The 14896-nt window shown below is 46.4% G+C and overlaps 1 protein-coding gene across 1 annotated transcript in view; it reads left to right on the top strand.

The window, feature by feature from the left end:
- ATP6V0A4 (ATPase H+ transporting V0 subunit a4) overlaps positions 1 to 14896 on the top strand; it is a 68225-nt gene that overhangs the window by 15029 nt on the left and 38300 nt on the right. Inside the window, exons 6-11 of the mRNA XM_026456390.1 lie at positions 1571 to 1697; positions 4920 to 5002; positions 5693 to 5786; positions 8590 to 8802; positions 12427 to 12577; positions 14181 to 14320. Coding sequence (XP_026312175.1) covers positions 1571 to 1697; positions 4920 to 5002; positions 5693 to 5786; positions 8590 to 8802; positions 12427 to 12577; positions 14181 to 14320 — 808 coding nt within the window. The remainder of the gene's footprint in view (positions 1 to 1570; positions 1698 to 4919; positions 5003 to 5692; positions 5787 to 8589; positions 8803 to 12426; positions 12578 to 14180; positions 14321 to 14896) is intronic.

The raw sequence follows: 14896 nt of genomic DNA, 5'->3' as shown, positions 1-14896 counted from the left end.
CGGAGTCTCGCTCTGTCGCCCAGGCTGGAGTGCAGTGGCGTGATCTCGGCTCACTGCAAGCTCCGCCTCCCGGGTTTACGCCATTCTCCTGCCTCAGCCTCCCGAGTAGCTGGGACTAAGGGCGCCCGCCATCTCGCCCGGCTAGTTTTTTGTGTTTTTTTAGTAGAGACGGGGTTTCACCGTGTAGACCAGGATGGTCTCGATCTCCTGACCTCGTGATCCACCCGTCTCAGCCTCCCAAAGTGCTGGGATTACAGGCTTGAGCCACCGCGCCCGGCCTAAAAAAGTTTTTAATAAAGATGAGATCTCGCTGTGTTGCCCAGGATACATTTTTAAATGTAATTAGAAATGGGGGCCAGATGTGGTGGCTCATGCCTGTAATCCCAACACTTTGGGAAGCTGAGGCAGGAGGATCATTTGAGGCCAGGAGTTTGAGACCAGCCTGAGCACTATCTACAAAAAAAATTTTTTAATAAAAAGAAAAAGAAATGGGATAGTTATGCAATCAAGTTATTTCCAAGAAGCAGTAATATGATGTGTTATAGCCATGAAAATAATGTGGTGATTCAAAGTGGTAGGATTTTGTTCAGTGCCTAAGTGAAATTGATGCATTTTAAAGCACTTCTGAAAGTTGTGAGTTTGGGATTTATGATTTTTTATTCAGTATGTATTTGAGGGCCTGATGTTTGAGGCACCAGGCATTGAATTTGAAATAAAAATAAAAATATTTATTGGAAATATTTGATCAGAAGGTAATACAGGATCAATGTACATTTAAAGTAATAAGCCAGTGAAAGTCACTGGCTAACATGAAAAGTTTAGGTCAGCAGTTATCTACATCCTTGGATAATGGAAAAAACAGATATATATAGACGTCAATGTATGTTTCCCTCTTAGTATTAAAATATTTTTGGAAAAACGCATAGAGACCACTGTTGAATATTTGCTACCATTAGCTACAATGCTATGATGAATGGTGTATCATATTCTTTTCTTTCTTTTTTTTTTTTGAGACTGAATTTCACTCTTTTGCCCAGGCTGGAGTGCAATGGTATGATCTTGGCTCACTGCAGCCTCCGCCTCCCAGGTTCAAGTGATTTTCCTGCCTCAGCCTCCTGAGTAGCTGGGATCATAGGTGCGTGCCACCATGTGTGGCTAATTTTGTATTTTCAGTGGAGATGAGGTTTCACCATGTTGGCCAGGCTGTTCTCGAACTCCTGGCCTCAGGTGATCTGCCCACCTTGGCCTCCCAAAGTGCTGGGATTACAGGTATGAGCCTCCGCGCCCAGCCGGTCTATCATATTCTTAATTGCAGTTAGTGACGATATAGTATTGGAATGATTAAGAAAACTTCAAGATATCAAAAAACCAGGAGGTCAGAGGGACGTAGGGCAAGTTGGGGCTGGATGCGGGCTGGCCTTGGGACCCCTGTTGGTAGAGCTGTGTCTGGGTTCCTCCTGCTCAGAGTGAATGGCCCTTCCTTTCATGGTGCGTCTTCATATCCTGCAGGGCCTTCTCTCTGCACCCCAGTCCCTGTGCCTCAGGAATGTCTTCCCTTCTGGCTGCCTAGGTTCATAGCTGGTGTGATCAACAGGGAGAGGATGGCTTCCTTTGAGCGGTTGCTGTGGCGAATTTGCCGAGGAAACATGTACTTGAAGTTCAGTGAGATGGACGCCCCTCTGGAGGATCCTGTCACGGTGGGAACCTCAGGCTGCGAGAACTTTCTCTGAGACTTCGCATAGCCCTCACCAGAAGCGCTTCATTCTCCCAAAACACCGGGGGTCTTTAGTTTGATGAGACTAATATCTATTTCCTTTCTTTCTCCTTTTTTTCCTTCCCTTTTACTTTGTTCCTTTTTAAAAATATATATTTGAAAGGACAGCTCAAGGGCTGATTCTTATCAATACTTCATAATTGGTTCATTCTTCCCAGAGACATAGCTGTACTTTTCTCTAGAACTTAGTTATGCTAGTACTATCCTAGGCAGCAGCTGTGTCTTAAAGAACTGAGAACTGATTGAGGTCAGCTTCTCAAGCTTCAATGTGCACGTGAGCATAGAGGTCACCTGGGGATCTTGTTAAAATGCAAATTCCAGACCAGGCATGGTGGCTCATGCCGGTAATCCCAGCGCTTTGGGAGGCCAAGGTGGGAGGATCGTTTGAGGTCAGGGGGTTGAGACCAGCCTGGGCAACAAAGCAAGACAACAGCTCTACAAAAAATAAAAAAAAGTTAACCAGGTGTGGTGGCACTCACCGGCAGTCTCAGCTACTTAGGAAGCTGAGGTGGGACGACAGCTTGAGCCCAGGAGGTCAAGGCTGCAGTGAGCTATGATCACGCCACTGCACTCAGCCTGGGAAACAGAGTGAGACCCTGTCTCAAAAAAAAAAAAAAAAAAAAAAAAGGACATGGTCGCTCATGCCTGTAATCCCAGCACTTTGGGATGCCAAGGTGGGCAGATCACCTGAGGTCAGGAGTTTAAGACCATCCTGGCCAACATGGTGAAACCCCATCTCTACTAAAAATATTAAAATTAGCCAGGCATGGTGGTGCACACCTGTAGTCCCAGCTACTTGCGAGGCTGAGGCAGGAGAATCACTGGTACCCCAGAGGTGGAGGTTGCAGTGAGCTAAGATTGCGCCACTGTATTCCAGCCTGGGCGACAGAGCAAGACTCCCTGAAAAAAAAAAAAAAAAAGATTCTGAGTCGGTGGGTCTGTGTGGGGCTTGAGACTCTGCAGTTCTTATGACTCCCAGAGAATGCTGATTATATATTTGCCAATAGATCCCACACTTCAAACAACAAGGCTTTGAGGGGGCTTGGCCCTGAGTGCCATACAGTTGTTGCTGTGAATTGAGTCGGATATTGCTGTCTCACCTTCCAGTTCGTATTTAATCCACTTACTCTTTAATTCCAAGAAGCTAGGCTTATTTCTGAGCGTCTATAATCTTTTTCAGATTAGAAGCTAAAAAAATTAATTGTGATGAAAAAAACAAAATTCATTTTGATGAAAAACAACTTTAAAATAAATGAAATTTAAAATAAGAAAGATTATGGAAAAAAATGAGAAACCCCGTCATCACTCTAATGTCTTCATTTGTATTTTGCCTCTTGTACTATTTTCTCTATAGCCATAGACAGGTATAATTTTATATGATTATTGTATACACGGGAATAATTTTTTCCCCTCTTTGTTTTGCCTAATATGAGATCCCTCCCCATATGACTGTGCATCTCTTGTAAAGATTTTTTTTTAATCTGACATTGAATCATCACTTTTTATAATCCTGTTTTGACACATTTTATAATCCTGTTTTTTATAATCCCACAGTCGTGGTGGGAGAGAAAGTAAAAGCATCTGGAAAAAGATGAGCGTGGACACCAAAGGTCACCAAAGGGAAGTCATGAGATTAGAGCAGATTCCTGATTCTGGTGGATCAGGAGAAAAGAAAACTTAAGAGACTCAGCAAAGGACCAGGGTAGACTCCACGGGTAGAGAAACCTTTTGGAAATAAAGTAACGCCGCAGCTCTGAAAATCCTAAAACACTGCCACCTGCTCCCGTAAGGAAATGCCAAAGACAGGATTCATTTTGATAGTAGTTTAAGGGATGCCTCATATGTCCACTGAGTTGATGTGACATTAGCTATCTGTTTTGGACACTTTATTTCTAATTTTTCTCCAGAATGTAGACACCATGATGAGCATCTTTATGCATGTGGATTTTTATTTGCTTTTGAATTACTTCCATAATAAACAAGTTCAAGGAAAATAGAATTGCTGGCTTAAAGGGTGTGGGGATTTTAATGACACCTGATGGGGCCCGACAAATGGCCTTTCAGTGACTTTTCTGATTCCAGTGCCTTGAATAGTGTGTGATGAGTCTGTTGGATTTGTCATAACTTTTCCAACAATAGGTTTGGTTTTTGTTTTGGGGGGTTTCTTTGAGACAGGGTCTCACTCTGTCATCCAGGCTGGAGTACAGTAGTATAATCATGACTCACTACAGCCTCGACTTCCTAGGCTCAAACAACCCTCCCACCTCAGCCTCCCTGGTAGCTGGGACCACAGGTGAGCACCATCACACTCGGCTAATTCTTGTATTTTTTGTAGAGATGGGGTTTTACCATGTTGCCCAGGCTGGTCTTGAACCCCTAGGCTCAAGCAATCCACCTGCCTTAGCCTCCCAAAGTGCTGGGATTACAGGTGTGAGCTACTGCACCCGGCCTGGGTTTTGTAATTTTACCTTTACCCTCTCAAACTAAATGAGAATGAAAGAATGCATTGTTTCAGCTCGTATTTTGCTTACGGTAAGAGTTAACATTTGCATGTCTGCTTGTGGAAAACATCTTCCTTTCTTGTGAGTTGTCCAACTTGGACTTGACAAGTGTGATTTAAGCAGCAATCTTATGGCACACAAGCAACTGTGTGAGTCAAAAAATCTGAGCAACTGTATGTATGAGTCAAAAACTGGGCATGGCTTTACCTTTGTTAAATATCAAACACCTACTCATCCCCAAAATGTCAGTGTTGTGTGTTAATTAACTCTGATGAGCCAGTTTATCAGCCAGCTATATTCGTTTTAAGCCTTGCAATATTCTCTTCTGAATGTTTCCTTGTTTATTATCACATCTCTTAAGTGTGGGGCTTAGAGCTGAATTTAAGGTCTGGCTGTGGTCCAACCAGCGTCGGGAACAGGGAGCCTGTCACCTTAAGGCTGCATCAGCCTCTGTGAGGTCTTGGATGGCCTTCACTGTGGGCTATGAACTTAGAGGAACTGGGAAAGTTACAGTTGCCCAGTTTTAAATTTATGAATTGTGTAAGCCTAAAAACAGGACTTTACATTTCTCTCTATTATGTTTTAACCAGAAAGAAACACCCTTCTTTTTTTTTTTTTTTTTTTAACTTATTCTGATTTTCCAGAAAGAAGAAATTCAGAAGAACATATTCATCATATTCTACCAAGGAGAGCAGCTCAGGCAGAAAATCAAGAAGATCTGTGATGGGTAAGAGGGAGTGAAGGGCTCTTTCTTCAGTGATTTGGACCAGGATTAGGTAAAGAGATCTGCAGTGCAAATGCACGCGATTGTGACCTCTAGAGGTCAGTAAGGCTTTAGAATAACTTTCTCACATAAAAGTCAGCCCCAACTGATTTTTAATGGTTGTGAGAATATGAATAGGGAGAACTTGAATACGCAAAATGTGAGGGAAACTAAAAGTGGACACTTTCCCCATTTCAGTCTATTCCATCTGAGACTTTTCGTTGGCTGCTGAAGAGTAAGCCAACTGCATGGCTAACTTGTTTGGGATTTTACAGAATTGTGTTACATGTAGCTCCATAGAAGCAGAAATGACTCAGTGCAGAGGATATTAATACATTAAAGAGGATATTCATACATTAATAGATTCTAAAAGCAAGAGGCAAGTCCAGACTGCAGTCTTATTTACCTAACAGCTCACAGGTTTTATGGTTTGAATGAAGCTCATTCATATAACAGAACTGCAGCCTCAATTCACAGCACAAGTGACATACTGGGAACCCTTATGACTGGGACTCCTTTTCCAGTGGCCAAAGACACAGTTATTCTAGGATAGGTTGGCCATCTAAAGTCGGCAAACGATGTCTTAGCAGAAAAGGGGATGCAGAATGCTTTGCAGCAAGAACCCACCTGTGTCCCTTGGAATATATTAAACAGATTTCGAGCCACTGTCTACCCTTGTCCAGAGCCTGCCGTGGAGCGCAGAGAGATGTTGGAGAGCGTCAATGTGAGGCTGGAAGATTTAATCACCGTGAGTGAGGGGTTCGGGCGCATGGTCTGATGGCCGCTGCGTGAGGGCTGCCTCTGCTGTTTTCATACAAGCCCTGCCCCCCAGGGCCCTCACTGGGAGGCTGGCTGGAATGCTGGCTATGCCTTTCTGGTTGTGGCTGTGGAAGATTTCACAACTGGGAAACTGTTCGATAAGCTAGCGGGAACGATGCTGTGTCTTAAGAATGCTTTGCCCAGGCTCAGATTTGACCACAGCCCTAGTCAGCCTTCAGGTGGCCACCCCGATCTGATAAAAGGCGCCCTTTATTGCCAGCCTCGGCCTAGACGGAATCTATGATATAACCACCCAGCCAATTAAGTTGAACAACCAGTTTGACCGATTATTTTCCCACTGAATCGCCCGGTTGTTTAAGCTGACGGGTTAATTCTGTAAAAACAGTGAGTCTAGTTTCACCATGTGAACATTCATTCATCCCAGACTCATTGTCTTTGTGAAGTCTGTCACTATCCAGGGTGACACTCAACACGCTTATGATCAGAACGCTTTCTTCAATCACAGCAGCTTTGAAAGTCATCACTGAAAACAGCTTGGCCTCCCTCAGCTGGCAGACTCTCATCAGTGCTAGAGTTCAACAGAACTTTTGGTTGTGACGGAAGGGTCATGTGGCCTGCGCTGTCTAACGCTGCAGTCACGAGCCACATGTGGCTATTGAGCCCTTGAAACATGGCTAGTGACACTAAGTCGTTTAGTTTTTATTTTTAATTTTAATTCAATTTAAATTTTAGGGCTGGGTGTGGTGGCTCATGCCTGTAATCCCAGCACTTTGGGAAGCTGAGGTGGGTGGATCACTTGAGGTCAGGAGTTCAAGACCAGCCTGACCAAACTGGTGAAACCCCATCTCTATTAAAAATACAAAAATGAGTCAGGCATTACCTGTAGTCTAGTCCCAGTTACTTGGGAGGCTGAGGCAGGAGAATTGTTTGAACCTGAGAGACAAAGGTTTCAGTGAGGCAAGATCACGCCACTGCACTCCAGCCTGGGCAACAAAGCAAGACTCCATCTCAAAATAAAATAAAAGGAAATAAAATAAATAAAATTTAGTAGCTGCATGTGGCTATGGTAGAAGTCAACTCAGTTTTAGACTCTGGACAAGTATGTTAAGAAATTAGATATGTGCGTCTTTCAAAACCCTTAGGCTAGCAGACAACTTTAATTTTCCAGAAAATCTGTTTAATTTTTTTTTTTTTTTTGAGACAGAGTTTTGCTCTTGTTGCCCAGGCTGGAGTGCAGTGGTGCAATCTCAGCAACCTCTGCCTCCCGGGTTCAAGCAACTCACCTGCCTCAGCCTCCCGAGTAGCTGGGATTACAGGCATGCACCACCATGCCCAGGCTGATTTTGTATTTTCAGTAGAGATGGGGTTTCTCCATGTTGGTTAGGCTGGTCTCAAACTCCCGACCTCAGGTGATCCACATGCCTCAGCCTCCGAAAGTGCTGGGATTACAGGCATGAGCTACTGCACCCAGCCTGTGTTTAATTTTTAAATCCTCTCCATTCCTTCTTTGTCACTTGTCAAAAACATTGTTTCCCCTGAAGCCATTGAAGTCCTTTCCTCCCAGTACTCCATGCTTGATTTTATGAAAACGTCATGAGGAGAATGGAAAAGAAATTCTGCTAACTGTGTGCTTACATTTAGTATGACGGGGGCTTCAGGTGATCCCAGCTGAGCACCTTCTACAGGGGCAGTTTTCTCCTTTGGTTCAGTCCCTGCCAAAGATGAATCTTAGACACTATCTGATCCGGAGGCATTTAATTCGGGCTGCGCTCTTTGAGGTTTCTGAAAGTCTCATCTGTGCTGAGGTGCTTTTGTCTCCTGGAAATCCCCAGGCCAGGTGGCATTATGTTGCTAAGTGACAGTAATATTGGCTTGTGAGACACTTCAGTGGGCCTCATGGCTCTCATTAATCTTAGAGCCACCATGTGTCTCTTACAGTGTGCCTCTTACAGAGGCCATGTGTACTGAAAAAGATTACCTTGTTTGTTGCATCATCAAAACATAAAAATGATTTCCATTAAATAAATTCCGTGTGGGCCCAGTTGTCCATTCATTCCTTCATTTGTTCACTTGTCATTGATTGGAGGGATTATGTATGTAAAGCGTTGTGGTAGATATAGTCGTCTCTTAGGGTTGCTCGAACAAATTACTGCAAACTGGGTGGCTTAAGACAATAGGGATTTATTCTGTGGCGGTTCTGGAGGCCAGAGGTCTGAAATCAAGGCGTTGGCAGGGCCGGGCTCCCTCCGAAGACCTGAAGGCAGCCGCTCCTTGCCTCTCCCCAGCTCTGGTGCCATGGGCCATCCTCCGCATTCCTTGGCTGGCAGGTGCCTCCTTCAATTTCTGCTTCTGTTGTCATGTGATATTCTTCCCTGTGTGCCTCCGCGTCCCTGTTTCTTATCAGGACAGTGGTCATATGGGATTATGACTTCATCTTAACCTGATTCCATCTACAAAGACCTTCTTTCCAGAAAGGCCATATTCACAGATCTCAGAATTTAGGACTCTTTTATGTGGACAGTTCAACCCGTAAGAATAGGACAATGAGGAATTTAGAGGAAAAGGAAGATACAATCTCTGCCTAAGGGTTTCAGCCTCTAGGAGGGGAGATAAACTGCTCAGGAGAGTTAACGGCCAGGTGACAGCCACAGGTCAGAGGAGCCTTCTCAGAGCAGAGGAAGCTGCTGTGGCCTGTGACCCTCCATTTTCGGCACATTGTCAGACAGCTCTGTGAAGGTTCTCTGTTTTCCTGTGTGTTGTTTTTCGTATAGGTCATAACACAAACAGAGTGTCACCGCCAGCGCCTGCTGCAGGAAGCTGCTGCCAGCTGGCACTCGTGGCTCATCAAGGTGCAGAAGATGAAGGCCGTCTACCACATCCTGAACATGTGCAACATCGACGTCACCCAGCAGTGTGTCATCGCCGAGATCTGGTTCCCGGTGGCAGATGCCACACGTATCAAGAGGGCACTGGAGCAAGGCATGGTGTGTGGCAGGTGGAGCCGGGAGGGGTCTGATGAGTCAGCTCCTCTGCTGCGCTCTCAGAGGGTGTTGGCCTCAGGGGCAACATGAACTCAAGTGACTTGGTGGTAGGACTGCTGCTTTCATCTTTGCGTCCTCAGTTCTTAACCCCGCTTGAGGACATAAAAGAAATTCCTTCGTTTTTTCAGTGTTTGACAGTTGTTCACCATTTTTTGATCTTTGGTGAGTATACACTGAGCTTTTTTTTTTGAGATGGAGTCTCACTCTGTAGCCCAGGCTGTTGTGCAGTGGCATAATCTTGGCTCACTGCAACCTCAACCTCCCGGGTTCAAGCGATTCTCCTGCCTCAGCCTCCTGAGTAGCTGGGATTACAGGTGTTCGCTACCACGTCCAGCAAATTTTTGTATTTTTGGTAGAGATGGGGTTTCACCCTGTTGGCCGGGCTGGTCTTAAACTCCTGACCCCAGGTGATTCGCCTCACCTGCCTCAACCTCCCAAAGTGCTGAGATTACAGGTGTGAGCCATCATGCCTGACCATACTGTGCATTTTTTTTTTTTTTTTTTTTTTGAGACGGAGTCTAGCTTTGCCACCCAGGCTAGAGTGCAGTGGCCGGGTCTCAGCTCACTGCAAGCTCGGCCTCCTGGGTTTACGCCATTCTCCTCCTCAGCCTCCCGAGTAGCTGGGACTATAGGCGCCCGCCACGTTGCCTGGCTAGTTTTTTGTATTTTTTTTTTTTTTTTTTTTTTAGTAGAGACGGGGTTTCACCGTGTTAGCCAGGATGGTCTCGATCTCCTGACCTCGTGATCCGCCCGTCTCGGCCTCCCAAAGTGCTGGGATTACAGGCTTGAGCCACCGTGCCCGGCCCATACTGTGCATTAATGTGCCAGTCTCTCAGCTAGACTATTGTTCTGGGGGGGTGTCTTTTTATTTTTTTCTTATTAAAGATGGGGATCTCGCTATGATGCCCAGGCTGGAGTGCAGGACTGTTCACAGGCATGGGCATACTGCCCTACAGCCTCAAACTCCTGGACTCAGTTGATCCTCCCGTCTCAGCCTCCCAAGTGGCTAGGACTACAGGCACATATCACCATGCCCAGCTCCACTCTGCTAGAGTGTAGATACCAAGTGTTACCTCATGGAGGTTATAGTCTAGCTGGAAAGACAAATAACCAAGTACCTATAATAAGACCCAAAATATGTAGATTGCTTGCTGTGTGCCAGCAATGCGCTAAGCACTCTGTCCTTGCTGAGTTCTCACCACCCGCTCCATTCATTCCTTAGACATTCCCTGTGTACTAGGAATGGATCTAGGGCTTACGCACTGGCAGGCCAAGGCTCTGCTTTGATAGACATTCTAGAAAGGGACACGGAGGTATGTCGTGACTAATGAGACTTCAGGCAGTGATGAGTGGTGGGCAGGAAACCAAGCAGGAGACGGTGAGGGGCTTGTTCTGATCACGTTATTCACCCCATTGATGAAGGAGGGACCCCCCTCTGCCCGAAATAGTACAAGATGGCTGAACACATTACCCCGACACTGGACAGACGGGCTTGACAGCTGTTTTTAGTCACTCGTCCTCAGAGCCCAGGGGAGAACACCGCATGCCATGTGGGCCACACGGGGCTTGCCCTCGGGAACTGTGCTTGGGAGAAAGTGAACCAGCAGGGCCGGTGGGAGGCAGGCTCTGCAGTGAGCGAGGGTGAGGTGACCTTTGGCTCCTGCAGAAGGGTGTGATTAGCTTGTTTGAATGATTTCACGGGGTGGCAGGAGTGAAACCGTTAGGTTGAGGACTGGGTGGCATGTAGCTGGTTCAGCCGATGGGGAACTAGCTGGGTGGGAAGTCTGCCCTGCTAGCTGGGTGGCATATCTGGTGACGGCAGATCTCGTGGTATCTGAAGAAACCCCCTCTAAGTAGGCAGATGGGAAGATTGGGGGCGGGAGGAACGGTTTTCAGGTAGAGGGATCTGAAGGTAAAGGCCTTGTAGTAGGAATGGATTAGAAGGTGGGGGCTTTCCTTATCCCCTTTGTACAGATAAAGAAATGGAGGCACAGAAAGTAGAAGTAACCTGACCACAGTCCTATAGCCAGGAGGCAGGATTTGAATACAGAAACTGTTCCTCATGCACTCCCATGTCACCACATCATGGTCCAAAAACCACCTAACCGGGGCACTTAAGAAGCGTTTCAACCAGGCCGAGCAGGGCAGGGGTGCGTCCTGGAGGAAGTGATGCGTGCGCAGAACGGTGGGAGGCTGGCCAGGGAGCAGGTGAAGGGAGGTGGGGCGGGGTGGGGCCTCCCAAAGGCAGCGGAGGATTGAAGCTGGGACCATGAGCACTCGTCCAGCTGGTGTCAGATCCCACTGGATGTGCAGATGGCAAGTGCTGTTGGGCGTGCGGTGGCTGTACGGTTCCTGGACAGGGAGCGCTTGGAATTGTTAAGACTCGAGTAGGTAGAATGGATGCGGTGGCTCATGCCTGTAATACCAGCATTCTGGGAGGCTGAGGCGGGAGGATCCTTTGAGCCTAGGAGTTCAAGACCAGCGTGTGCAAAATAGCATTGCATGGCTGTAGTCCCAGCTATTCAGGAGGTTGAGGCGGGAGGATCGCTTGAGCCTAGGAGTTTGAGGCTGTAGTGAGCTATGATAATGTTACTGCACTCTAGCCTTGGACTTCCTGTCTCAGGAAGAAAAAAAAGAAAAAGAAAAAAGAGTTGAGCAAGTGGAGAAGAGAGGTGGCTAGTGTAGACGTGGCCAGTTTCCATGGGGAGGTGTGGGGAGGGGTGAAGGTGTAAATGGAGGATTAAGGCATGTTGTTAAGTAGTCTTGATCACAAGACTAAAGAGTTTTGATTTCATTCTTTAGGCTATAGGCAGCCTTTGAAGATTTTAAAGCTGGAGAGTAACATGAGTAAGATAGTGCTTTTTGTTTGTTGTATTAAAAGAGTGCTTGAGCAATCTGGGTGTTAGATAAACGGAGAGGGGAGAGGCTGGCAGAGGTGCTGAGGCTTGGAGCTAGGGTGAGCTGTGGGAATCGGAGGAAGGATTCTGAAGGGGGAATTAGCAAGCTTTGGTGGGTGATCGACTGACTGAAACCAGAGAAGGGACAAAGCCGTGATTCCAAGGTTCTAGGAACCTGGGAGAATGGAGGCTCTGCTGAAGGGGCAGGAGTTTGTGGAGGGGACCTGGCTCTGCAGCAAGTCGATGAATCCTGGATTTTGTGGTGTTGGTGACACATTGGAGTTTGAAAGTCTAAGCAGGCAATTAGGAAAAAATTGGGGAAGGGTCAGGGCCATTTGGAAGGGGGGATGAATTGAGAAAGCGGAGAGGAGGGAAGCATAGAGGGCTGGGAGTCATAACGTTCGCATTTACGGCAGCAGGAGATGGGAGATTGTCAGAGACTCCCTCCCGGAGGGACTCAGTTCTCTTGACAGTCCTCCTGTGAGATGAATTGGATAAGTATTGGGAAGGTATTAACTCTCTACACATGAGGTCATGAGTCTCAGAGAGGTCAAGGGATTGCCCCAAGTTCACTCAGTAAGGGACAGCAGGAGCTGGGACTGTGACCCTTGTGCTGACACCCAGCCCAAGACTCTCCTCCTTACATCTTTGTCGCTTTTTTTTTTTCCAGGAACTAAGTGGCTCCTCCATGGCCCCCATCATGACCACAGTGCAATCTAAAACAGCCCCTCCCACATTTAACAGGACCAATAAATTCACAGCTGGCTTCCAGAATATTGTTGATGCCTATGGTGTCGGCAGCTACCGCGAGATAAACCCAGGTAAAGATTCGATTAATTGCACAACTGAGCAGTGTGAAAACTGGGTAAGATGGACCCCTGAGGTGACCGAGGAGGTGAACTTGTTAAAACTGTGAGGCTTGGGGCTAGGGTAGTAGCTGTGGGAATCGGAGGAAGAAGTAGGATAGTAGGGGCAAGCAGTGGGATTCCTAAAATCCTCCTTGGTTTCCTAATACCCTGTGATGTCGTCTGTAAATGCCGATTGGTGAAAGACTTGTTCTTGGTCTTCACCTGTGCGCCCTTAAACTGCAGCTTCATCCGGCAGCTGAAGTCGGTGTTCATTTCCTTCACCAATTCAATGAGGGCGATATCTTGGCATCTTCACTGTCCTGTAGTTACTGTGTGGGAAAGACACCAGTACACAGAACTTAGAAGACTCGATTCTTGGTGTCCTAACCTATGGAATCTTGCTAGCTTGGTTAATAAAATAAAGGGGTAGGCTGGGCGTGGTGGCTCACGCCTGTAATCCCAGCACTTTGGGAGGCCGAGGATGTGAATCGCTTGAGGTCAGGCATTGGAGACCACCAGCCTGACCAACATGGCAAAGCCCTGTTTCTACTGAAAATACAAAAATTAGCAGGGTGTGGTGACAGGCACCTGTAATCGCAGCTACACAGGAGGCTGAGGCAGGAGAAATGCTTGAACCCTGGAGGTGGAGATTGCAGTGAGCCAAGATGGCGCCACTGCACTCCAGCCTTGGCGACAGAGTGAGATCCTCTCTCCAAAAATAGATAAAGTCAAAGGATAGACCAGATACCCTTTATCCAAGCAGTGCCTGGTGCTGTTCTTCTCCAGCCTGAGGTCCAGTCTAATTTGTGGCCTGTAAAGCAAGGGCCTCCTGGGTTGAGGGTCCCTGTGAGCAAACTGCTGGTGGTGTGTGGCGCATGTGAATGGTGGAGAAACAGACAAAAGGTGGGTGTGGAGAAGAGTAGAGAAAGCACCTAGAGAGAGAAAGCTGATCTTATGTTCCATCAAACTTTGTGATTTTTTTCTATTTTTTCTTTTTTTTGACTTTGTGATTTTTGACAAGTCACTCAGCTTCTCTAAGCCTCAGCACATCTGTTAAGTGGGGAATAAGAATCCTACTTATAGACTGGGCGCAGTGGTTCATGCCCGTAATCCCAACACTTTGGGAGGCCGAGGTGGGAGGATTGCTTGAAACCAGGAGTTTGAGACCAGCCTGGACAATATAGTGAGATCTTATCTCTACAGAAAAATTTAAAAATTAGTTAGGCATGGTGGCATGCACCTATAGTTCCAGCTACTCAAGAGGCTGACGTGGAAGGATCACTTGAGTCCAGGAGGTGGAGGTTTCAGTGAGCCATGATTGTGCCACTGTACTCCAGCCTGGGTGACAGAGTGAGACCCTGTCTCAAAAAAAAAAATTGAAAAAAAGAATGCCTAGAAACAGACGCACTCATTTATATGGCCGTTAATCACGTGTCAGGGTGGGGATGGTGAGAAAAGACAACCAGAAAGACTTATGGAAGCCCGCATGAAGATCTTGGAGCTGTGGCAGGGAATCTGAGGTGGGGGCCCTGAGGCTGTGCTGAGGCCTCAGGTATTGTGCGTCTCCCCTCCACAGCCCCCTACACCATCATCACTTTCCCCTTCCTGTTCGCTGTGATGTTTGGAGACTGTGGTCACGGAACCGTGATGCTCCTGGCCGCACTTTGGATGGTTCTGAATGAGAGACGCTTGCTCTCCCAGAAGACAGACAATGAGGTGAGTGTCCACTGACCATCTTGCCCCCATTCATTTTCAGAGTATGAAAACCTGTATGTGGTTTTCACCATAGAAATAACACGTTTTTTATGAAAAATAAGGGAGAGAAGGAAAGTAAAAAAGAGCCAGAATTAACCTAAAACTTCTGGCCAAAGGTAATTCCTTTGGATGGTTTGGTGCCGTTCCTTGCAGCATTTTTGGGTTTTTGTTCATGACTTAATAAGGCATCGATTTTTCTTTTTCATTATGTATTTTTTCTAACTCTGATTTTTTTTTCTCTGATTATGAAAGAAATACATAATCATTGTAAACATTAGAAAAATGCAACATCTAGTGACCTAGAGAAAAATCACCAGGAATGCTTTTGGACATCTTTCCAATTTGTTTGTGCTTATCCACCAATTTTTCAAAAATTGGCATCAAGTAGTGCATACTATTTGTAGTGTTTTTACTTAAAATATCATGAGTATTTGTTCATGGCAGAAGCAGCCTGGGACCCGTTTTCTTCTGAACACTGAGAAACCCTGAACATCGTTTCCCCACTCTTAAGTTTCTCCACCTTCGCAGAGTACTGTG

Source organism: Piliocolobus tephrosceles, chromosome 8, assembly GCF_002776525.5.
Source record: "Piliocolobus tephrosceles isolate RC106 chromosome 8, ASM277652v3, whole genome shotgun sequence".
Classification (NCBI taxonomy): Eukaryota; Metazoa; Chordata; class Mammalia; order Primates; family Cercopithecidae; genus Piliocolobus; species Piliocolobus tephrosceles.
Note: the sequence above shows the minus strand (reverse complement) of the source record. Positions and strands in the feature narration are given on the sequence as shown.